Source organism: Dryobates pubescens, chromosome 9 (genome assembly GCF_014839835.1).
Source record: "Dryobates pubescens isolate bDryPub1 chromosome 9, bDryPub1.pri, whole genome shotgun sequence".
Classification (NCBI taxonomy): Eukaryota; Metazoa; Chordata; class Aves; order Piciformes; family Picidae; genus Dryobates; species Dryobates pubescens.
The window spans coordinates 8,853,694-8,880,091 of NC_071620.1; the positions used below are offsets into that span (position 1 = coordinate 8,853,694).

Genomic DNA, 26,398 nt, shown 5'->3' on the forward strand with positions numbered 1-26,398 from the left:
GAATGAGTGGCCTCATCTGCCACTCTGTGTAAACATGGTGGATGCATAGGAGATGAGTTTCTATGATTGTGAACACATGCTGCCCCTTACATGTCTTTTGTTTTGTTTCACACTGTCTACTGTACTCCATATCCATTGATTTTGATTCAGCTAAAATAAAAACCACTGTCGTTTTGTTTCTTGAAAGCAACAAAATCACTGAAGTATAAAAAAAAAGTTACATTACATATAGTAAATAAATTTACTTTAAAAAACACCCCACAGCCTAACCCCCTAGAAAATAACACTTGAATCATTTTGGCACTTTCACCACGTTCTCCAAGTACAGCTTTCCACAGTACCCTATGCAATGCTACATCCTAAGTAAAAAAAGAACCAGCCAACCAAACTTAGAGTGTTCATTTCTATCAGAGAAGAAGGGAGAGAGGGACACAATAAAGCACATCAGTAAAAGTACCTACTCTATCTCAAACGTACCTCTCCATCAGGGAATTCAATAGAAAAAAAACCACCCTACCAATTATAATTTATAAGACCAAGATCTCTTCCTGGCAACCAGGATTAGAGGTTTATGCTGAATACAATCTTATGTTCAAACACAGAGATAAGCAGCATTATCCCAAAACCCAACAGGATCCCAGCGTTCTGTAACAAGAAGTAACCCCAGCGGCTACATCCATGATCACTGGCATCATTGTGGAGCATCTCAGGTACCTAAACAAACAAGAAAGTGTTAAAAGCCTTCAAAACAAACAGGTACTTCAAACCCAGTTCTTCAACCATGAGGCAAGAGGTAGCAGAGAATTGCTCCTCTAGTCTTTCCTGTTGACTGCATTAATCCCACTCCTTGACTTGTCACTCCATATGAACAACATCAATGTCTACTTTCCTATTTAGGGACAGAAAGAATCCGTCATGTTTAATTACTGCTCTCATTATAATTATGCTGATGTCCTAAACCAGCCATTTATACAGGATTGTTTACCAATTGATTTAATCAGGCCACATCAAGAATTTTATCCTTAAGAAGCTGGTTAAGCTTTCATGAACATCCACTAAATACTCTACTTCTGTACAAACATACTTCTGAGGCACAGGATAGGCTTTAACACAATTCTGCCTTCATCCCAAGAAGCAACAATGATGTAATGCAAACATCAAAGCACGTTTGGCGGTGCCAACAGCGTGCAGTTTGCAGTCTTACTGGTTATCTGCTACACTAGGCATTCTCAGAAACAAGTTTTTTCCACTCTGCTTCTGCTGTTAACTGCCTCTGTTTAACACCCAAGAGAGAAACAATCTCTGTTCCTCTCCATTTATTTAGTAAACTAAATAAAAGCAATCTTCCACCTGAATGTTTAAGTGAGCACTTAAACTGCATACTTATCAGCACCTTCAAGCACAGAAAACCCCCAAGTTAATTGAGGGAGAAAAGGATATATAATTAGCATTAATTCTTAAACTATGTATGTGAAATTCAAGTAGGTCTCTTTCGAAAACAACATGGAATCAAAACCACCCCCCTGAAGCCAAACATTAATCAGCATTAATTCTCAAACTAGGTTATATAAAATTCAAGTAGATCTGACCACTTACCATATCCACAAGAGCCACATACATGAACAAGCCAGCAGTAAGTGCAAATATCCACATTGAAACGTTGTCTGCATAATGACCAATGAGAATCCCAGTGGCCATTCCAAGATAGGCCAGCATAGCTGACAGGGCATTATAAAGCACAGCTTGTTTGACAGTCATACCAGCTTTGAGAAGCACAGCAAAATCTCCTGCAACAGGAAAAAAAACCCAAAGTGTTCATCCTCAGGTAACTCTTGTAGCATTCATGATTCTCCTCTTGCTTACAAGATTATTAAGCTATTTTCATGCTATTATGTGCCTTATTTCTTTCCTTCACAAAATCAGGAATCACTGGGGACACAATGAGAAAGCACACATGGAAAACAACACAGCAGCAAACACTGTAGATTAGTAACTTTAAAGTCTTGGGATTTTTGGAAGAAGCAGCTTTTAGTGTAGCTTGCATATAAAGCAATGCTGCAAAGCACTGCAGTACATGATACTCACAAGCATTCCAAAGAACTTTCTAAAATACAGTATTCCAATTTAATTGAATAAAGCAATGGTAATGATTCCATTTATTATCTTTTAACTGCTCTTTGTACTGTAGCTTATAACCAAACTGCACACAACATGTTGTCACGTAACTGCAAGAGACACCACGTTTTAAACAAAGGAGGAGGAAATATTTAGTCATAAAAGGACAAATAATTCAATTAAGAAAAATAGTAGTATTTAGATAAATTATTCTTAAGTAGCCAATCTGACACAGATGAAGTTTCCTGATCAAATTTCAAGTGATTTGATTCTGTGACACGCTATAATACTCCAAAGTGCACCTGTAAGTACCCATACCTGCAGTACATACAAATATTGGGATCTTACCTAGCTCATGAGGTAATTCATGGCAAAATACAGCCACAGAAGTGCTTAAACCACTAGATAACCCTTCAGTAAAGGCTGCTCCTATGAAGAGACAGGGGAGAAAAAACAGAACATTACTGCCTATTCAGACATCAAGTGTAGGAGCACAGATGTAAAAGCCTGTATCAGATTAAGACATATCACTTGCAGAAGCTTGTATCAGGTTAGGACATAATAGTTCCACTCAAATTTTTCTTAATGCCTGTGGAAGCACTTAAACTGGGTAGGTGTCTATGATTCATAAGTTTCAAAAGCAGAAGCAATGTAGAATCCTCTAATAAGTTGAAGCAAACTGAATTCATTATCTTGTCTCTGAACTAAGCCACAAATCATTCAACAATACAATCCTCAAAAAAAAATTATAAAAGGCAACAAATGGAAATAATGTCAGAAAAAAACACTTTGGTTTGGTTTTGAAGAGAAAGGGATGAAGGCAACTCAAGTGCCTCCAAGTCAGGCACTGGAAAAATGGAAGCCATTTCAAAAGTAAAAGAGGCTGTACAGCCACCTGAACATCAGCAGGGAAAGACTGAGTTCTAGGCAGCTTGCACAGAAGGGAACTATCATGTTTTAGGTGGAGAAAAACAAACAAACAAAAGCCACACACACATACAAAAAACCCCCCAACCAACTCAAAAATCCCTTAAACTAGTCCAACAGTCCTCATGTACTCTTTCTGTTGCCTGCTGTTTTTCTTCTTTGACAGCAGCTCACGAAGAAGCAGTACACAGCAGTGCTGAAGAGCTGAACCACAGCTCACACACAGCACAGGAGGTTCCTGGCTGCCTGGAAAGCTTTGTCAATGGGTGCAGCAGAACCATGTCCAGCTTCCACTTCAGCTGCTACCAGAAGCGTGCCAGCAAACAAGGTGCTGCCAATAAGCAAAGAGGTTACAGTAGTTGTCACACAAAAGGCACAGAAGCACTGTTCACAGAGGAAGAGATACAATGGCAATGAGACCCTAGGAGATAACCCACTCTCTCCACTAGGGTCATTACCTTCAGTACCTCAGCAGTCTCTACCCAGGTATAACCTGGGTATACTACCTTCCAGATCTTCACAACTGCAAGAAATGACTAATGGTTCTCCCTGCCTGACAATAGCAGCTTTTCTTCTGGGATGCATGCTGTGGCACCTAGTAAAGTAGTGATGCAGTGGGCACCTCTGGATGAGGCATAATTAACAGGGGATTGAGAGGGTCTTCAGAAGAGGTCCTATAGAGCTGTGGTAGTTTTAGGCACTTGAACAGGAAAGCATGAGCTCCCAGAGGGGTAAAGTTTAAAAACAGCAGTGTCTTACAACAGGAAGAACCCTCTGTCCCCACTTGCAGCTGCTAATCTGAAGAACATGGTTATGACTTTGGCAGCAATGAGAGAAGAAATGAGCTCTGCCTAATCCAGAATATTGGTTCAGCACATTAGATCAGGAACATCAAAACAGCAAGAAAGTGACAGGAGATCCCCTCCCGTGCAAGACAGAGGGCATGGGCCAACCTGCTGATCAGAGCTACTGCCCATTGCTTGCCCAGAGCCTGCCTTGATCATACTGTAGAGAAACTGCCAAAACAGTTGTTACTTGGCCTGTCATGGATAGATACAGACTGACCAAAAAAAGACAGAACAAAAGTAACATGTTTTTGTTTGTTTTTAAATGTACATAAAGGAGTTCCCTGACTGCACAAAGCCCCAGTACAAAACTACATATGAATACTGTCTCCTGGTCAAGAACAGAGTAACATTAGGAATATGGTTACACACGACCTAACCAATAAAGCTGGTGGATAAGGCTACCTATAAACAACCACACAAGACATCACCATTTACCTGAGTTTTCAGCTGTGAAGGTGACAGCACTGGGCACACAATCCACCCTTTCCACCAGAGTGAGGGATGGTCTAACCTCTGCTTCTAAGTACCTTTAGTGCAGTCACAAATATGAAGGAGCCTTACTCTTCAAAGCAGTGACAGATGACAACATGGGTGATGCTGCAAACCACAATTTGGGAGCTTTGAGTTGGACAAAAGTAATCTTTCCTTGTTAAGAGACTGCAGTACAGCACTAGAAGAGATCAGCCACATACATACATGCTGGAGTCTCCCCATCTGCGGGGCTTTACAGGGCTTGGCTGGCCCAATCTAGTGTTGGCTGACCAAAAAGTTGTTTCATGCAAAGTTCAACTAGATAACCTCTAGAGGCCACCCATTTCTTGACTCTCTAATGATCAATTCAGAGCTGCACAGTGTGCAAAGCAAAAGCTATTTTGACTTAGGTCCTCAGCAAGTTTTTCCACTGCACTCTCAAACATTCAGTCACAAAAGCCTACACAGTAATTAACAGGTAAGTGTCAGAAGTTGCTGGTACTTGACTAGCAAAAGAGGTTATCAGTGAACACGATTTATATATCTTCTCTAGGTATTGGTCTGTTTCCCCCACCTCCAAACAGTGCTTTATAGTTTTGAAGTCAGACTTTGAGAGACAGGCAGGGCAGCCACAGTTATCTCCAACTCGGAAGCCTTCAGCATTCAGTTGGGCTTCAGTTTCTGAGAAGACTAGATAAGCAGAGCAAGGCAGAAGGTAGTTGCCTTCTCCCATGCCTGCATCCTCAACAGTCTACAGGTTCCTCTGTATTACTGTCACTATACAATGTTTTCCCAGCCTTATCACTTTTTAAGGAAAACTAAATAAAAACAAGAATCCAGCTTTATCACACATGGCAAGTCTTGTTTTAAGACCACAAAGGCAAGCCAAACAAAACCTGATTGCTTTGCAAAGCACCTAGGTGGCTGTAGGCTGTACAGAGACAGCAACCAAGGTCCAAGCTTAAATAGCAGGAATATCTATTTTTATTTTTCACTGCTAAAAAGATGCCTTGAAACATTAACAAATTGAAGACTACATTAATGTATCTGGCATTATGCCTCTGGAGAAATTGATTTAATAGTGTCATGGTATCTTAAAATATACTTTTGAAGACATTTTTTCTCTAGCTCTTTTTTTTGAGAGAAGCCAGAAGAAATCTACATGCAAGATTAGTGCAAAACCAGCATTCTGCATTTTAATTATTTAGTTGAAGCTACACAGAAAAGTTCAAAACACAGAAGATAATTTTATACGAGCTAGTCAGATGCAACTGTTCCATGCTTTAATAATCTTATTCCTCCATAATTAGCATGACAGATTTGAGAAAGAGCAACTGAGGGAAGTCATGAATAATAAATCACATGAAATGAATGAACTTAAGTGAAGGGTTACTCTGGCTAAAGCTATCTTCACAGGAGCATTTACATCTTCATATTAATTCAAGTAAAATACTATATGAATAGTATTGGCATTTTCACATCATCAAATCAGTGTTTTTCCATAATACATCTGAGCACATCCAGAACTGAGGGAAACCCACATTTCCATTAGCCTGAACAAACTACACAGCAGGACTCTAAAAGCTATTGTTCTCACTTGTTCAATAAGCCTTTATTAACCTTTCTGATACTCTCCTTTTATAAGTCATAGCTCCTTCACAAATCTCCCTAATGCTAAGAGGTAATTGATTCTGCATGCCATTTGTATGCAAATCCTCCTCCTTCTACCACATTTTCACTACTGTTCTGCTTGGAAATTTACATTCCATGCCTCAACTTCAGCAAAAATGAGATTAAATCAAAATGTGTCCTTTCACATTATACTTTGAATTGACTGAATCTGATCAACTGCAAATACTGCCATGAGAAAACAGTCATTATTGACTTCTCTCCTCAAACAAGAATGAACTTGCTTCTACAGTAAAATTTACAGAAAGAATGATACTGCTGAACTGACCCCAGTATGCTATACAAGCTGGAAATTAATCCAAACACCTGTAAAGATTAGTCTTAAATGCTAAAGTCAAGATTATGAAAGACCAGCATAAGAACTGAAGATTACTAATTTGACTTCACTTTCCATAACTTATTTTAAATTTAAAATACATGTAGTCTAGCTCTCCTTCAAGGAAAAAATGAGGGACTTCCCAAACCTGACCTCCCAGCCAGAAGTTCAAAATATTCATAGAATCAATAAGGTTGGAAAAGACCTCAAAGATCATCAAGTCCAACCTGTCACCCAACACCTCACAACTACTAAACCATGGCTTCAAGTGCCACATCCAATCCCCTCTTGAACACCTCCAGGGATAGTGACTCCACCACCTCTCTAGGCAGTACATTCCAATGGACAACAACTCTCTCTGTGAAGAACTTTCTCCTCACCTCAAGCCTAAACCTCCCCTGGAGTAGTTTGAGACTGTGCCCTCTTGTTCTGGTGCTGGTTGCCTGGGAGAAGAGAACAACTCCCACCTGGCTACAACCTCCCTTCAGATAGCTGTATAGAGCAATAAGGTCTCCCTTGAGCCTCCTCTTCTCTAGGCTAAACAATCCCAGCTCCTTTAGCCTCTTCTCATAGGGCTTGTGCTCAAGGCCTCTCCCCAGCCTCACTGCCCTTCTCTGGACACATTCAAGAATCTCAATGTCCTTCTTAGATTGAGGGGCCCAGAACTGGACACAGTACTCAAGGTGTGACCTAACCAGTGCTGAGTACAGGGGCACAATGACTTCCCTGCTCCTGCTGGCCAAACTATTTCTGATGCAGGCCAGGATGCCATTGGCCTTCTTGGCCACCTGGGCACACTACTGGCTGTCAATCAGTACCGCTAGGTTCCTTTCTGTCTGTCTGCTCTCCAACCACTCTGACCCCAGCCCTGTAGCGCTGCATAGGGTTGTAAATATTTTTTTTGTGATTAAGAAATATTTTCATTGAAACATTATCAAAAAAGACTGAACAGCTACAGCAGTACAGGAAAAATTTGGGCACGAACAAAAAAAGAAACAAAAAAGATGAAAGTTCTGTTTACATGCAAGATAACTGTTTATCCTGGTTATATTAAAACCAAAACCAAACACAACTACTCAAACAAACCAACCAACCAACACCAAACACACACAAGAAATGCAGACTACTGAGCTAACTTTAAGAAAATATTGAGTAGAATATGAGTAGTGTTTAAAAAAATTGGGGGGTTAAATACCTGTCCAAGAAGAGAAACTAAGTGTGTTTTAAGTATAGCACACTAAACATCTAAAGGAATTTGCTTATGCTACACTCAATCAAAAAAATCTGCATGAAGGCAGCATACAATAACTTCGTTGGTATCTGCTCCGTGAGTCACATTTCTGACAGGTAATAGCTAACTAATGACCTACCAATTATTACTTCGTTCACATGCTCCTAGGATACAAAACCAGTACAGACTTTCTCTGGAAGGTTAGTACAAACACTTGGAAGAAGTGAAATTCTGCTTGTCAGTGGATAGCAAGATCTGAGAATCTGGGTATGACAGGAGTACTATGCAAAAATGTAAAACTGTAGCAACCACGATGCCTTGGACCAAAGTAATTTTACAGCAAAAACAAACACATGCCTACCTCACACAGCACAAAAATCATACATGTATGTTGTCTAACCCATTTGGCTAATAGGCAGGCTAAAGCAGACTGAAACCAGGTTCCCATTTCCCTACTCACCAGGGGAAACCGACACAAGGTATAACTAGGGCCTAGTATAGGCAAAACCAGATGTGCAACCTCACCTTGCTTCACAACAAGTCAAGACCAAAGGAAAATTGAAGTGGAAAAGCTCCAGTTACTTTCTAAGTGGCCAAAAGACAAGTCTGTCTTAAAATAACAGAACTGCTGAGCTCTTGCAGGCACTGAAATACAAAGTCAGCTCCAAGACCTAAATATTGTTTTATAAGCCTAGCTTTAGTTCTGAAAAACATTAGCATTAATTTTGCCAAAAGTAGGCAATAAAGCCAAGTTCACATATTTCCTAAAGAAACATAGCTCCAAGCATATAATTTCTGTCTCATTTGTTGCTTATACCCAGGTTGTTAATCTGGAGGTTTTTCTTATTCATTCAGAGCTGCTATCAAACAGAAGTTTAGGGTTCAAAGATCCACCACTAATTACTTGTGTTGCTACTGAAAAGATATGTGACAGGAATAAGACTCTGCTGCCCTCACACACAAAGCTGCAGTGTCTCACACAATACTTACCAATAGCTAGGCCATCACTAAAATTATGTAGTCCATCTCCCATAATCACCATCCATGCCAGAGTTGCTATCCCTGCATCCTTCAGTTCTTCACGTGAGTAGCGCTGACTGTGACTATGCGGATGATGGTTCTGATGGTGGTGGTGGTGCAGAATATGATGGTAGTCATGGTGATGATGACTAAGGTGATCTGTCTGTCCTAGAGTATCATGTAAGTGAGAATGACATTTGTTTCTACAGCCTCTGGACACATATTCATTGTCAACCTCCTCATGATGAGAATGAGCTATCATGACTTCTTCTTCTTCTTGTACAGTCGGCTGCTGAGAAATGAAGGGTGATGGATCTTGAGAGTCTGTCCCCAGATAGCCCTCAGGCCCTGTTACAAAAGCCCAGAGTATAATATTATACATTTTAAAAATCACCAAGGAAGCAAAGATACAGTGAACAACTTGAGTAAGTGATGCAGTGAAGAAGCTGGTAAATGTGAAGTTAAGAATGATGCCAAAGCTGGATACAGGAGCTTCAGTTTCTCTAAACAGATTTCTGAGATAGTTCCCAAAAGTTCAAAAGAAGAAAAATCACTTAGCTTCTGTCCCCTACTACTGAAGCAGCCTCTACATTATGGTCACAAGTGCCTCCTAAAAGTTAAAGTTTTTAATCTAAGATCCAGTGTCATTTACAAAGAGCATAATTCTGAAGACTCCTGTATTTCATATAAATAGAGGAGCTTAAGTTTGAACACCTGAAAAACACTCCAAGTTATTAGCACAGATCGTGAAATGTAAACATTAGTGGCACACTCAGGTTAGTAATTTTAATTCCTAAAACTTGCTGAATGATTCCCCTGCAATTAAATTAACAAATACACTTTGCCCTCCCCCTCCCTCCCCCCCCATTATCACCACTCTTTTATTAGTTGTAAAATTATTCTGAAAACCTGAACACCTCTTTCAGCCACAAAAGCTAACAAGGGTCTAGTAAGGTGTGTTTTTGCTTACAGCATGATTCTGGGAACATGAAATCATTGGCAATCCAAATACTTCCAAGTAACCTCTAAGCTTTTAGATTATTCACCTTATAAATAAACTAACAAAATTCAGACTTGAGCAGTACAAAAATCTAAATAATGGAGGTAGCACCCAAGAGTCAAAAGAGAAGTGTAGAAGAAAGTAGGTGCAGCTGTATTTGCAACAGGCAGAGCCAGAAGAGTTTCACAGAACAACTTTGGCTTCTGCTGTTAAACACAGAATTAAGAGGCTTAAGGTTTCAAAACTGAATTCATTGCTTTCGATCTACCAATCCTTTTTAGAGGAAAGAAGCAAGCAGAGATTGTCCTCTGCATATGAATGTACAGACAAGTTTTGTTTTAAAAAGCTTTCAGATAGGCAGTGATCCAACTGTAGGTGTTTTCTAAACAGTGCCACCACAACATAGTAATTGTGCAATATTATTGAGACTTACGATCATCTGCATCTAACTTTTCTTCGTTCGCTGAAAACTTCTTACTTTCTCCATCATCTTCATTTTTTTTCTTATGCCAAAAGAAAATGCTGTAGTTAATATTTGACTTTTTCTCCAAAGGTGAGCAACATTATATTCACAACATTTATGCAGCCTGCACAGAAAGTGGACAACATGGAAGCCTTACAAAGAGCACAGGGAGGAACACTAGAAACTGAGCTAAGTAAGACAACAAGGGTCCTCAGGCTTCACAGAAGGGAAAAAAATGAACAAAATAACCCCCCCCAAAAAACACCCCACATTTTTTGCAAGGAATATGCAGAAGAGTTCATCTGAGAAGCAACATGCATCAAATACTCAGCAAAAGTTATTCCTCTAACTCTTTTCCATTGTAATGCCAGTATGTTTTCTCAAGTTTACTACAGGAGAACCAAGCAAAATCTCTAATCAGTGCTCACTAATGTCTGCATAGCAACAATGTATGTTCACTGACTCAGTACCTAGGAGGGTATAATTAGATCAAATAGGAAACCTGTTCCCTGTGGCTGAAAGGAGGACACAGAAAATACTTGCTTTGCTTGGGACATTGCATGTCCTCTCCTGGCAAATAAATTTAACTGGATATAGGGAAAGCGATCTTGTTGCTCACAGTTAGTTTAGCTTCAGGATAAACCACACCAACACAACCTCCTGTGAACAAGGTCAAAAGGCTGACAAGACATCTGCTATGAGATTGCTGCATTCATGGCTAATTTAACAAAACAGAGATTATCAGTCATTGTGGTAGCCTAGGAACTAGCTATTTTTAAGATAAATAATTAGCAGTTTACTAGCTTTCTTCAAGTAAAGCTTAAGATATTGCCAACTTTTACTCTCTTTTTCACTGAGTCACCTTTTACATGATTGTTTATTCCTGGCTTCTCTACCCTTTAAAGAACTCAATTACCAGTAAGTGGCAACTTACCAACATGTATGATCTGCCAAAATAGAGATATTAACCCTCCACATAAAAAACAGCATAGCTATCTGAAAGCTGTCTTCCTCTTCTTTTTATGGAGTGCAAAGGGAAAGAAATCAGGGGGTTGGCAGACCACATTTCCAAATGGAATTCTATCTGAAGTCACTGTCTACAGTGTAGTTGGATGCTTATTTATGTAAGCATGTACTGCCACCCTTACCAGTTTTGTGCAGGTGCCCCCCTCAAGAGGTACAGTAACTGTATACATGAGGCCATCTTACTTCATCCAGTATGACATTTCGATAACATTCAGATAGTCATATTATTGCCTTGAGATACCAGGAGGAAGTCAAGCATGAACAGTAACTTCTTAAATGATTTTGTTAAAACAAAGAACACAGTTGGATATTTACTTCCTAATCAACTCAGTGGTGTCACACTTGTAGTATGTCTACTTAAGGAAACAGCTCAAGAGCTCTTCCATAACAGGACTACATGGAAAGGTATCATGTACTTTAAAAGTACGTATGTGTCACTAGTGTTATAATTTCATTTATAATAATCAAGTCAGTAGTCACTGTTAAATCCAGATAGATATACCATACTCATGAAGATTTTTATGGATATTCAGAAATGACCATAGCATATAATATAGCTTCAAAACATTACTTTCTCTACCTTATTCTTCTTGTCTTTAAACTGCTTTATTAAAGTGATCAAATGCTCCACAAGAAACATGAAATACAAGCCTCCAAGCGCTGTAAGTCCCTTCCATGTAGAATCTAGGTAAGCACTCTCCTCTGCACTTTGAAAAACAAGATGTTTGAACGTAGAGTCTTTGTTTTGTTCAAGCAGAGGTTTTTCATGGTGATGGTGATGGTTTCCATGTGACTAAGGGGAGAAACAAATGGGGAAAGTCATTATATTCAAAATAACTGTGTGCTTCACATTCTTTTCCTGAAGTCTGGAGTCCACACTCGACAATTTTCATTGAGAAAATGCTCTGGATACAATCAAACAATTATGAAGGAATCCATTGATAGGAAGAAGCACTGCAAAGACCAGGGGTAGGCCTGGTATTCACCCTCTCACTGAAGCTACGTGCATCCTGCTGAATACAAAATGCGCAACAGCCCCCATAAAAATTCCTGACACTGTCAAGGAAACAGCATTTTAAGTAGTAGTCACAGCCAGCACATCAATTATTTCCACATAGGCTTCAAAAAACCTTTATCTCTAAAGAACTTCACAGTAATTTCCTTCTTTAAAAGAAGTCTCACATTTTTCTGCTCTTCACTGGCTATTGTTATGCCCTAGAAGTTTTTTGATTCTCAACATCTCGTTCACATATTTAGATTTACATAACTTCACATAGCAAATGCAAAAATTAACTGAAAGGAAAAAGAACCAACTCCTCAACTACAGGCAGGAGTCAGAAATCACCAGAACATCTGCAGTCCTTTTTGTCCATCTTATCTGAAAGCTGGAACAAGTTACCTGGCTTTGGGGAGCACAAGGGAAAAAGCAGAGCAGGGCAGAGGGAATGTCTATTCAAAAGCTTTGAGAAAAGCAGAAATGTATTAATCATATTCCAATTTCATTACCTATATTATGTAATAGCAATAGGTAAATGAGAAATCTATCAGGTAATGTTTTCCCTAGACTTCAGAAATGCTTCATTCTGATCAAAAAAATTACAACAGATAAGCAATTAATATAAGTAGCTGATTACAGAAAAGAGTGGTGTAGCTATTCCACATTTAAAGGGTACAGTGAGCAATTTCCACTGTCTTTAAAGTTCATTAAACTAGAAAAAGAAAAGACAAGCAGCATTGTAGTAAGTGACTGAAAACATTTATGCTGAAATCTTTGCATGCAAGGAGCACTGAGTGATTTAGCAGCATATATGACTAAACACAGGAAATAGATTGAGGGGTAATGGTGTGAAGGATACCAAGGACTTTGAAATGAACAACACAATTCCAAATGGGAAATCTTTCTATCAAATACAACCTGACAAGCCTGAGAAATGACTCACCAAATACATACTAATTAATAAGGATATAAATTGTCACTAAGACATACAGATAAGCGTCAAATTCTCTTTGAGATAATGAACAATATAGTAATTAATACTTACATGTGGAAGGAGATGCAAGAAAGCATCTCCACTCAAAGTCCCCACAGCCAAGGCCACAAGAAAACTCAGGAGAAACTTGAAAAATACACGATTCATCAATGGTACCAATATAACACCCAGTAAGGAAAGAACACTGATGACTGAGATAGATATAAAGCCACCAATCCAAGCTAGTGGGAAAAAAAGAAAGAGAAACAAAAAGTAACAAGAATAAACAATAGCTGTATGGTATTTTGTCTGGAGAACCTTCCTGTTAACAAACACTCCTGATCCATCAATTAATCAGATGTTAACAAATGGTACACCACAAAGATTTCTCTCCGGGCATGGTCTAGTGCCAAAAGAAAATTACAAACCCCTTTCAACTTCATTCAAAGCTTCTCAAGATTTATAACCAACACAAATCAGTTTCCAGTAAGTTTTTATTTCATGTTAATAAACCTACCTATTTGCAGAGAGTAACTTTTCGGAGGAGTTTCAGCTTTTTCACTAGTTGCATGTACTATGCAGTATTTGCCATCAATCTGATTAATAAGAGCTGGACAGAGGTAACTAAATTCGGTAGCACTCAACAACACCTGAGTGCCCATTCCATGGGACTGCATCAGTTTTGATGCACTGGAGCACTGTGGAAAGAGAAATGTTAAAGATTAACTAGAACCATGCTGTATCTCAAGATGACTGCACATCCCATTTTTATTGAAGCGCAGCAGCACCACATGCAAACAGCTGTATCAACAGCTGGTAACAAACCAATTCAGTAAGAGCTCTACCTCCACCTCCCTTCTGGCCCAGAAAGGTAGTTTGGGAATCCTTGTCAATAAGGCATAGTTATCACTCATGCTCAGCACAAGGGGGTCAGATGCCTTGCTATGTAAAACCATAACACTTTTCACACTGTTTCAGAGGCAATATATGGAAGTATTATCAAGGTAGTAGTATCAAGGTTAAATGCCTTTTTATAAAAGCAATTACCATGGAAAGGCTTGTACAGAACATATCCCACATATACTTTTCTCCAGGAAAGAGCTCCCCACGGTACAAATTACACTCCCAGTACGCTTAAGTAACAGCAGTACTTCTGCTCCAACCCCACAGACCACAGTAACTGATGAATTCACCACCTGGGATCATACACTACCCAGCACTCACTCTGAATCATCTGGCATGGCTACATACCTAAAAGATGCTTGTTAAAGCCTCTAACAAAAAATGATCCAATAGTGCTAAGAAAACTACCAACAACACAACTATAGACTTTATCAGCACTAAGTTTTACTGTTTTAAAGTAAGAAAACATTTTGCAGCACTCTTTTTTTTACAGTTGGTCTCTGCAATCTTAAAGATGGGAAGGGAGGGTCTGAAGGAGGAACGTACTGCAGTTCTACACTATCTGCCATGGGATTATCTAACCCTTGTGAGGCAGGGTTGGTAAAAATGACAGGGTTTGTTGGTTGTTTCTTTCTTTGTGCACATTATTAGGAAAACATGACAGATTCTGGCTTTAGAGCAGAACAAGTTTTAAAAATGGAAGTGTTTTTAATTTTTTGTCATATTCTAAACTAATGTAAATTTATAAAAATCTAGTGTGATGTCTATACTTAAGCACATATTTCTCTTTAGGAATACTTAAATAACCAAATTGCATACATAAGTTCCCCTGAGCGTGTAAGCATGACACAACATTGCCTCGAAATATTAAGTTTTAAGGAAAGTTGTTAGCAGGCGTTTTGCTGCAAGTGCCCTTAGACCACAAAACTTGCAATCAGACAAAGAGTAAGCACCCAACAAGTAAGCCACAACAGCATTCCTGGTGGATCTGGATCCCCAAGAACACAACAGAATCAGCCTCACCTCCTGGGTATTTTGTTTTTTCAGTTTAGAATACAGGTAGCTTCCTCTTTCCGATTCCTTTGGTGATGCTTGAGACTCATTTGCTTTGCTGTTCACCAGCCAGCTTGCATTGCTGCCACCTGTGACATTCACAGCGTTAGAGCTGGTCAGACCTAAACGAGCAACCAGCTTGACACCTCCAGGTTGTGCATTGTGCAATTCAGAGTGGCTGTCTGTGGGAGCAGTGATGATAGATGCCATTATCTCATTAACGGTGTTCTTGCTGCGTACAAAGTTCTGCTGATCTCCTACATTCTCTACTTTATGAGGTTCCTTTGAATGACTGTTCCTGTGGTGTTTGTTAGCATCAGACTCGTGGTTTGGACAAGCAGTTTTCTCGGAGTTTTTACTCAGTGAAACATGGTTATGATGGTGATGATCATGGTGATGATGGTCATGATCATGGTCGTGGTCATGGTCATGACCGTGGTCATGAGCTATTTTAATCCTTTTCATTTTGTCGATACCTATGTTTTGGAGCAGTTTTCTAAAGCCTTCAATTGACAGAGAGTTGTTTTCTCCATACCGATGAAAAAGTTCTTGAAGGTGAAACTTCTGTATTAATCCTGCCAAGTCAGTATTAATGCCAGCTGCCTTTTCTGGAAAAGTTCTCTCTGATGCATGCACAACAGTAACTGTATTCACTTCGTGATGGTAACTTTCATGCAGTAGCAGGGAAAACGACACAAGGACAGTGACCAGTACTGTACTCCCCATTGCAGCTTCTTTTTAACAGCAAAAGAAATAATCTATAAAGACAAGAAAGTTTTAACAGCTTGCACAAAAACGATCACACCTTCCTCTGTAATAGATGTTCATAATTTGCTTAAACAAAATAAATTCACAACAAAGCCAAACAAGACCTGCTCAAGAAGAGCAGCAAGAGAAGAGTGATTTCAACGGTTACACCTCAAGCATTTCTCCCAGACGCATGGCCTCAGTCAATAGATGATGATGCATACTACACTGAGGTCACTGGCCATAAACACCCCCAGGTGTAAGCTTACCCTTGTTTAGCTTGGCCTGTGTCCATTTTCTCATGCAAGCTAACAATGAGAGCATACTCATGGGTGCTCCAACTGAGCTCTAGGTTAGGCTTTTCTTGTGCTTGAAACAATCCTTATCGTTTCTCTAGTAGCATCAGTGAATAAGTAGTATCAATCAGAAGTTACTGCTTCAAAATCAAAAAATCCCAACCTCCCCTCACAGGATTTCCCAGAGCTCCTGGCCAAGTCAGCACGGCTTGTTTTTGTCACGCCACAAAAATAGTTTTTTATTATGTCACTTTCTATCTGCGTTTTAAAACTGTTGTCATACAGTTCTGCCGTGGACCAGATGTTCACAAGTGTGAACGTTCACGAGTTGCAACGAGATAATCTTTGAGGTCCCGCCCAACCCAAACTACACTGTGATTCGGTAATACTCCAGTTAGGCTACGAACTAACCGGTATTTAGGCTGCATACAGGGCTACGTTAAAGGGATACGTCAGCCCTTTTTCAAGAAAGGACAGAGAAATAACGTAATGCAGAGAAAGTCACAGCTTTCAAGGAGGCTATAAGCAACATTAAAAACCCAGCATCACCGCCAGGACCCGCGGCGTGGGCAGTGCTCACGCTCCCCGTTAAAAATCGCACCCGCTGGAGACGGCGTCCCCTGAGACCCGCACTCCCCAGAGCGCCGAGCCTGTGGCCGGGCCCGGCTCGCGGTCCCCGGGGAGAATACGAACGGGAGACACGAAGCGGACCCAGCACTTTCTGGGCCGCATATGATCGCCACCTCTGCTGCCAGCGCATGCCGGGGGCGGGGACGAGCGCGACACTAGACCGATGCAGCGGCCGGCCCAGCTCGGCCCAGCCCGGCCCCGCCTCACGGGGCGGCAGATTCAGTGGCGCGTCCCATGCCGGCTCGCAGCTGCTGCCTCCTGCTCGACCATAAGGCGCATTGGCCCGCCCGGCAGCTTGCCCGCCGGCGCTAGAAGAGGAGGAAAACAAGGAGAAGGAGGTTACCTTACCAGCTGCCGGGTCGGGCCCCGCCGCGCCGGACCCTTCCCATGCCACGGCCCGTGCGCGCGCCAACCGCTCCCTGCCCCCCTCCCTTCCTCTTCCGGGTACAGCGGCTGTCACGCGTCTCTCCGGCGGCCAACCGGGGTGCTTGGCGAGTGTCACGCGGGGGCGGCGGAGCGCGTGGCGGGGACGGCGGAGCGCGGGAGGCTTCGGCGTTGTGTGAAGCTGGAACACGCGAAGGCGGCGGGAGGGGAGCACCTGCTGCACACTTAGCCTCCATCTACTGCCTCCCAGCAGGAGCCGTGGCAGCTGGGAAGGGGCAAAGGAGCTGTGAATTAGGGGCAGTGGGGAGGTGGCCCGGGAGGAAGGCTGCCAAGGTTGTCCTTAGTTCCAGAAATACTGAGATTTGGATTTAAAATTGAAGAATGGTTAGGGTTGGAAGAGACCTTTAAAAGTCTCCCACCTCAGCCCTCCTGGGGTGAGGAGGTGACTTGTTCAGCTCCATCACATAGCTCTGAGCCCTGTCCAACCTGACCTTAAATCTACCCAGGGATAGGGCGTCTGCTGTCTTTCTGGCAACCTGTGCCAGTGTTTCACCGCCCTCACTGTAAAAGGGCCCTTCCTTACATCTAGTCTAAATTTGTCCTCTTCTAGTTTAAAAACATTACTCTTTGACCTATCACAACAAGCCCTACTATAAAGATTGTCCCCATATTTCTTTACAGGCCTCTTTAAGTGTGGAAAGACTGCAACAAGGTCTCCCCAGAACACTTCTCTTTTTCTGGTCTGAATGACCCCAGCTCTCAGCTCTTCTTCATAAGAGAGGTGTTCCAGACCTCTCATTATTTCTATGGCCCTGTTTAGTGTTGATGGGATTAAAATTAACTACTGTCTTTACAAAGGAAGAATTGTCTGAAGGAAGAAGAAGGGAGGGGAACCAGACAGTTTCCCCTAGCTATGTGTATTAAACAACAAAGCAGCAGCTGCATAAGACCTTTATCTTAAATTCAAGGTAAAACAAGGGGATTCTGTTGGAGGATGACCAGACACTGAACATAGCCTAAACTCTTGAACTTTCAGACCAGAGCACAGGATTAATAGACTACTAAATATTAACCTCTCCACCCAGAGTCATGAAGAACCTAATTTAAATGCACGTACTATGTATGAAGTAGGGGGGGTTGCACGTGAAGGAAGACATAGAATACATAGAATACATAGAATAAACCAGGTTGGAAGAGACCTTCAAGATCATCGCGTCCAACCCATCAACCAATCCAACTCCGCCCAAGCAACTAACCCACAGCACCAAGTACCCCGTCAAGTCTTCTCCTAAAAACCTCCAGTGATGGTGACTCCACCACCTCCCCAGGCAGCCCATTCCAATGTGCAATCACTCTTTCTGTATAGAACTTTTTTCTAACATCCAGCCTGTATCTCCCCTGGCGCAGCCTGAGACTGTGTCCTCTTGTTCTGGTACTGCTTGCCTGGGAGAAGAGACCAACATCCGTCTGTCTACAACCTCCCTTCAGGTAGTTGTAGAGAGTAATAAGGTCACCCCTCAGTCTCCTCTTCTCCAGGCTAAGCAACCCCAGCTCCCTCAGCCTCTCCTCGTAGGGCTTATGTTCCAAACCCCTCACCAACTTTGTTGCTCTTCTCTGGACTCGTTCCAGCAAGTCAACCTCCTTCCTAAACTGAGGGGCCCAGAACTGGACACAGTACTCGAGGTGCGGCCTAACCAGTGCAGTGTACAGGGGCAGAATGACCTCCCTGCTCCTGCTGGCCACACTGTTCCTGATGCAGGCCAGGATGCCATTGGCCCTCTTAGCTGCCTGGGCACACTGCATGTAGTAGGCATTTCGAGAAAGACTGTAAATCCTGAGTTCCTAGCCTGTAGGGATAGGGAGAGGGAAATTTGCAGCTGGGAATTTAGGATAAAAAGGGAGCTGCGACTCCCAGCAATTTGAGAGACGCCACCAGGAACTGTCCTGTGGACTCTCCCTTTATTCAAATAAAGCTTTACCAAACTCCTCTGTCTCTGTTGTGAACAGGAACTTCTAAATCAAAAGATTTTTTCCTTACAGTGTTGTTCAGAAGATGGGGGTTCACTGGGTGGTGTGAAATTCTCCAAAGAGTTAAAATCAGCAGTAAATGAGAATCAGAGCAATTCTCTCCGAAAACACAAGTCATTCTGGGCTTGCAGCCATGGCGTAGGTGAACATACTGGGTGTGGTAGCCTCTCAGACTTGGAAAACCTTCTGTACAAGAAATCCCAGTCCTGAAAAGAGTACGTGTGTGAGCAAGCAAGGACTGGAAGTGGACTGGGACTTGTACAGAGTGTTTTTCAAGACTATGGGAGGCAAACAAGGGATAAACAGGTAAAAGGCGAGTGTTTTTTCATGGCATTGACCAGGGTACTGTGGTGAGCACTTGCTGATCAAACCTGTCATGTTTAATGATTTGTCATAAGTAAACTACTTGGCACAAGTGGACAAAGAGACAATAAGAAAGGACTGAGTTCACCTTAGAGAAAGGCTTGAAACTTGTTGAAGACAAGTTGCTGCTTTCTTCTGAGCAGGTATACTGTATTTTTTGACTGTTACTTTGCTGTGCCACTTTTCTTAACTGCCCATGACTGCTGTGTGTCCCAGGCATAGGCTCTCATGTATTTTCTCTTTGTTCCACTGCTTCCTGAGTTATACTTTCTGCCATCACATCGATTAATATTGCTATTATAGTGAGTGCCATTCTGCTTACCCATCTCGGCTGACTTGGGAATTTGGCCTCTTGTGTGATACATTGTCAAGGGTTTTAGCTTGCTGGAGTGTGAAGGCAACACTGAATACTGCCCTAGGATCTGCTTTTACTGATAGCTCCTAAGTGTTATGCCAGTGACTTAAAGTTAATATCCAAACCATTCCCACCCATCTTTCTCCTTCTGCTCTGCTGCTCTCAACAGTACCACCCTGCTTGCCAGTCAGGAGGTGACAGATCTGTCTTCTTTATGCATGATACCTCCAGCTCTGACTGAATTAAACCTCTATGTGAGTTCAGATGACTGAAGGGCAAAAGGGAAGTATCTTTTGTGACCAACTTCAGAAACAGAGTAATGGATTTATTCCAGGCAGTAGATTTTTGAAGTATTGGAACAATTCTGTGTCCCTCAGCCATACTTTATTTATTTATTTATTTATTTATTTTCATTCTGCTGGAGAAGGAGTCTATAAAATGTAGAAGTGGTTGTCGGTTTGTTGGTTCTGGGTTGTTTTTTTTCTCTTTAATGCCAATTCATTTTCCATGAATACTATTTACCAGATGCCTTTGTAATATTTCAATAACACAACATTTATCTCTAAGATGCTTATGTTGGGCATCTGATTGTTGTAAACTAACTTCTTTTTAAATCTTTTCAAATTGTATTGGCTAAATTACGGAGCTGGTTTTCCTAGCCTCTTGGATGCATCCACTGTCTCCAGCTGTTTCATTGTGTCAGATCTGCAGTTTCCTGTCATATCTTGCCATGGTCATTTACAGATCTAAGCATCAGAGCCCAGGTGACACAGAACTGGTCTTCAGTGCAAAAATACTATTTTTCTCAATTATTTTTCATGTATTTAATTTCATTTTGATTGCTCAACACACATCAGCTAGGCAAAAAAGAACCCACACTGATAAAAACAATCAACATGAAAAACTTGCAGTAAAACGTGTGGTTGGCTCTGTTTTATGATACCTGAATTGATCTTATGGTAAAATCTCATGGTAAAATTTCAATGCTTTAGACATTTTTGTTCTTTCTGCTATCCAATGACTTAGCCTGAATACATGTCCAGCCCTGAGCTGTGGAGTAGCTGTGATCACGTAAAACAAAGGTTTTGGCATCCCTTGTGGATGGTTTAATGAATGTACAAAGATCTCTCAAGCTGTGGACAAATGGGAATCATTATTTAGAGAGCCATCAGAGCACAAACTGGGAAGCAATTTGATTGCTGTCTTAATCTGTCGTGAGACTGCATCTTAACTACAGCATGTAGCTGTAGAGGGGGTATATTTGGAATTGAAAAGATCATCCCCTCTGGGATTTTTTTTGACCGAGAGGGGACCTCATCAATGTGTATAAATATCTGAGTGGTGGTTGTCAAGTGGAGGGGGCCAAGACAAGAAACAACGGGTTCAAGCTTGAACATAGAAGATTTCACCTCAACATGAGGAGAGACTTATTTATAGTGAGGGTGATGGAGCACTGGAACAGGCTGCCCAGAGAGGTTGTGGAGTCTCCTCTGGAGAGTTTCAGAACCCACCTGGGAGCATTCCTGTGCAGACTACCCTAGGTGATCCTGCTTTGGCAGGGGGGTTGGACTTGATGATCTCTTGAGGTCCCTTCTAACCTCCAATGTGCTGTGATACTGTTCAACATTGTAGAACAGTGCACTTTGTTGTAGAGTAAGGCTATACGTGTACAATATCTACAATATACACAATACAATAATACAGAATAATTTTATATATTTACTGTAAGTTCTATTGACTGGAAGGTGCTAAAAGAAGACACTAGGAGCATTTATTCATGCATGGCATGCTTTCAAGTAGCATAAAGGAATTACATGTCTTCACAAGGGAATCCACAACAATTATAAGGTATCCCAGGATGGAGATTCTGTTCCTTTGCACCATAGGAATATGACAGTTAATGTGTTTGGGTACAGTTTATTACCTGGATTTTAGAGCTTTTATTTAATTGTAAAAGTTGCCAGAGAGATTCTGCATCATGAAGCCTGCACATTTTTTATGTGTCTAAAACACAGGGGTGACAATTCTTTCCTCAACTAATTTTTGCTTAATTAGAAAAAGTTATATTTGAAAACCACAGAAGCAATAGCCTCCTTGTTTGCCTGTTCCTTTTTTCCTGACTTGACTGTGTAAATAGAAGCCTGAATCGCAAATGCTGTGGCTCAGTCAGGAAAGGTGGCCTGCAAATTTCAGGGGGATAGTATTGGACTTTTTGACACTCACTGTCTTCACTTCTTTACCTGAGCCAAAAACATAACATTCACTTGCAATGAGGACATTCATGGGGGGAAATGATGTTCATAGTAGCAGCATATTCTCTCCAGTGTGAGGTACACTAGTCTGTAAAAGGGATGTCACACTAGGATGACCTCTGTTGTGGCTCTTTTATTTGGACTGAACACAGTACTGGATTTATGGCTGGTGACCTTTTCCTTTAATGGTTTACTCCTAGTTTTGCACCCAGCTTTGTTTTGCTGTAACAGAAAAATGATGCCGGTTTGTGTGTTTTGAAAATGGATTGTAATAATAGAAGTCATAGCTTCTTAATGCAATGTTGGACTACATTTTTAGTGTAATGTTACTTCTCAAAGCTAGGAGTGTTAAAAGCTGGATTCACAATGCATGTATGAACACAAGCAGTATTTGCTGTATTTTAGTCTCTCTGTTGGATACAGAAGATAACTGCTAGGCATGCGTTTGGGGTGTTGTCTTTCTAATCTCAAGTCTGGAATCAACGTTTTCAAACCCAAATGCCTTTGAAATCACTGATGCCAAAGGATACTCAGCATCTCAGAAGCTGCTTATTTACATTCCTCAGTCTGGATCTACATTTTAAAAGGTCATCTTTAATGAATAATCCAAGCTTAAATTCTGATCTGTAAAGCTTTTGTGGATGCAATTATGATAACATTTGAAGCAAACCTGTTCTGACACAAGGGCTAAGTCATAGATGCAGATGTTTACTGTGTAGTCTATACATTAAAATTACTGCAGTTATTCTCTCTGATGGTTTCTGGAACAAAATAAGAAGCACATGTGTTAGCTAGGTCTTGGGACATGCCACAAATGCTTGTTTATGTTCTGCAGAATAGATGGTGTCCAAAACGCATGATACTGAGTGTACACAAGAAGATCAATTCTTAAACTGCCTGTAGCACTTCTAACATTCTAGATATGCTAAACCTCTGCAACTACTTAACATGTTCAGGTTTTCTAGATGTCTAGCAGCCTAAGTTCAGGACTTCCTGTAACTTTTCTACTAGGAAGAAAAAGATATGGGTAGGAGAGCTGTTGTTGGCCTCAAGAATTGCCTATTTTGATAAACTGGTACTCTGATGTCTTCACTTTTGTTAAATTATTGCTGTTTTCAAGTGCACTCATGTAAAAGCTGTGATACAAAAATAACCTCATACAGCATATGACAGATGCCCCAATAATGTTTAGGATTCTTGTCACTGAGGTTTCTTCTGCCTGGTATGTATTAGATTTGGATGGTATAATATCTCTTGTAAAATAGAACACTAGTAGATAACTTGAAAATGTGGCACTGCAATTTTTCTCCTATCAACCTAATTTCCTTTAAACCTGTGTGTTGTTGAAGCAGCATCCATCAGATCTTGTCAGCAGCATGAGCCACCTATTGTATACTGTCAATGGAATACCAATTAGCCTTTAATTTTACCGCACGTCCAATCAAAAGAGCTATTGCTTTCACATGATGGCAGAAGGTCATTAAAACAAATTATCTTGCTGCCAGACAATGACAACGAAGCCACAGCTCAGTAAGTAGTGGATCTGTTATTGGGCACTGACAGCACACTAAATGCTGTGCTGCAGTTGCTTTTCCATTCTGACTTGTTTTGGGTGATCTGTTGGCCTGAGAGCTATAGCTAAAATGTGCTCTCCTGATTTAACCTTTTAAGAGACAATGTTATTTACCTCAGTCATACAAGTACACAGGTAATTTTAGTGTCATAGCTGTCAAATTTGGTAGCTCACCCTTTGCATTTAGCTGGTGTTGGCAGTTTTAGTTCTTAACAGTCCCTCCTAGAGCAAGCAACAGCCTGTCCAGTAGTACCCTGAATGGTAGTGGTTCTTCAACCATGTGAAAATGAGCACTGGTGGATTATGTAAGATGTTATAATTTGTCTGGGTTCAGTCATTTGGATTCAGTCTTTCACTTTATATTCTTCTGTGAACCATGACTAGTTCAGTTTGGGATATCAGAAACTTAGCAGATTCTAACTTCCTCATATTTCCTATCCTACTTGGTTTTGAAATTTCTTCTTGTAAGACAGCTGCCTGTTTTTCTTTCTTCACCTTGACAGCAAACTACTTTGCAAAAGTGATCCATTTATTACTTTATAATTGGAAGGTGCTGTTCATAGCTGAGTTGATCCCACAAAGTTACATTAATGCTTTTGCATTAAAAAAAACAACCAAACCCTACATACTCTTAATAGATACTAATTCCCTATCATTTCTGCTTCCAAGATGTCTGTAGAAAAGTAAAATAGAGAAACAAAACTGAAAACAGAACATGAGTGGCAGCCAAGGAAATCCTACTCTATATATAAGAATTTCAGTGTAAGCCTTTGCCTTTTTTTTCTGTGCTGAGTTGTTGCTTTGGTTTTGCTCAACAATACTATCAACACTGAGAGCTCCTGCAGAGATGCCACACTGGCAGCACCAATCAGGAAAAAAAAGGTTTTTATGCTTACTGCACAATAGTTTAGACACCCAGTGAAGTGATTCCTCGCACAAACACCCCCCCCCCCCCCCCCCACACACACACACAGAGTGTGCTCTCTAATTAACTTCTTGATAGAAAGCAAAATTTACACTTATGACAAATGGTCTCATGAGAGGTTCTTGGGCCTGCCAGTGAATCAAATTGCAAGTAAGCATCCAGAAAATGAGTTTTGTGTAATCGCTGACCAGATGACCACATCTCTTCTCCATCCTCTGAAGCTGAGGAGAGTTTATTTTCTTCAGAGTGTCACCCAAATGTTTTTAACAGGGAGTCAAAAAATGATGTAGTGGTTACACAAGTCATCTGTAGTCTCTGAGCCTCTTGATAATAAGCAGATATCTTTGTAAGTGGTGTCCTGAGAAGGCATGGTGCCTCCAGTCTGCTTAATTCACCAAATGCAGAGATCAGATGTTTGAGTTAGTGGTCTATGGCTATATGAAAACCATTGCCTATATCATCTGCTCAAACAAACTCCAGGAGGGTGTCCTGACTTGATGGAGGAGTGGGAACACTTGCTAATGTAGTACAGCACATCTCTAGTGAATCTGACTTTTCATTGAGTTATATTCTAAAAGCTTTAATTGATTTCATTGATCAAAGGTCCAAGAATTAACTTTGACTAACTGTTGAAAGTTGGTGAAAAGATGGAGCAAAACTGAGCCCTGAAGTAAGAGAAGTCCTGTCCTCCAGGGAGAATGTTTTAACTAACAATGTAATTGTGGGGAAAGGAGAAAGGTAGTTTTTCATTATCTTGAGTCTCACGCTGCCAACTGAGATTTAGAATAGAATAGAATAGAATAGAATAGAATAGAATAGAATAGAACAGAATAAAATAGAATTAACCAGGTTGGAAGAGACCTTCGAGATCATCGAGTCCAACCTATCATCCAACACCACCTAATCAACTAAACCATGGCACCAAGCACCCCATCCAGTCTCTTCCTAAACACCTCCAGTGATGGGGACTCCACCACCTCCCTGGGCAGCCCATTCCAATGGTCCATCACTCTTCCTATGAAGAACAACTTCCTAACATCCAGCCTAAACCTCCCCTGGTGCAGCTTGAGACTTAGTGGATTTAGAAATGACCTCAGGTATTGTCTGTGCTCTGTCTCCTAAGCAGTTACAGCTTAAATCATGAAGAGAGGAATGGCGACATGTAGGTTGCATGAAGTCTATTTGGTGTGGATGACTTAAGACCTACCTGTAGTGAACTTAACAACTCCATACTGAATTTTATCTTCTGATATTTATTTTAAAGCCTTAAAGTACTGCTTATTTAATCACATCTCCAGAAATTAATATCAGTCCTCATGCCTTTAAAATACCTTTCTAGCTCTTGGCAGTTCCAGGGGAAACTATGTTAGAAATGAGTTAGGACAAGAGGACAAGGATCACTAATCATAAGTATTAAAAAAGAGTGAACCAAATGCTGAAAGCAAGCCTGAGTGACTTAAAGTCTTTACTTTTTTAAAGATTAAAATAATAATAAAAGTTACCTTCTGATGTCTTTGCTTCCAGGGTCTTTTTCAGCCATGAGCCCAGAAAGTCAAAACAGACTTTTTCAAACAATTTGAAAAGCTGAACACCAGATATTTCTGGACCATATTTCACACTTTATCATGTACTTCTGGACTTGTGATAAAACCTCCACAATTGCTAGCATCACAGTCATCAGCCAGAGAAGGCTTCTGTACAAAGATACAAAATGCAGAAAGACCTAATACTGGAGTTAGAGCAGTGGGTACTGTATTTGCTGCAAGTGTTCCCCTTACCACTTTGTCCTGTGGCCTGCATTTGCCAGTCTTCT

At 40.9% G+C, this 26,398-nt stretch overlaps 1 protein-coding gene across 1 annotated transcript; it reads right to left on the reverse strand.

The window, feature by feature from the left end:
- Positions 1–385: 385 nt before the first annotated feature.
- Positions 386–15,785, reverse strand: SLC39A6 (solute carrier family 39 member 6). The gene is made up of 9 exons (XM_054164213.1): positions 15,003–15,785; positions 13,594–13,774; positions 13,149–13,318; positions 11,687–11,899; positions 10,051–10,120; positions 8,588–8,965; positions 2,464–2,544; positions 1,597–1,787; positions 386–714 (listed from the first exon to the last, which is right to left on the reverse strand). Exons 1-9 carry the CDS (start codon positions 15,756–15,758, stop codon positions 562–564), a joined length of 2,193 nt encoding a protein of 730 aa, XP_054020188.1. The 5' UTR covers positions 15,759–15,785; the 3' UTR covers positions 386–561.
- Between the last annotated feature and the right edge of the window lie 10,613 nt (positions 15,786–26,398).

What these genes read in the sequence shown, in the direction of transcription:
- SLC39A6 (XM_054164213.1), bottom strand. Translation starts at nt 15,758, where the DNA reads ATGGGGAGTACAGTACTGGTCACTGTCCTTGTGTCGTTTTCCCTGCTA. An exon ending in TTAAAGACAAGAAGAATAAG is followed by an intron (nt 10,121 to 11,686) that starts GTAGAGAAAGTA and finishes TTTTGGCATAAG; the next exon opens with AAAAAAAATGAAGATGATGG. An exon ending in TAGTGATGGCCTAGCTATTG is followed by an intron (nt 2,545 to 8,587) that starts GTAAGTATTGTG and finishes GTCTCTTCATAG; the next exon opens with GAGCAGCCTTTACTGAAGGG.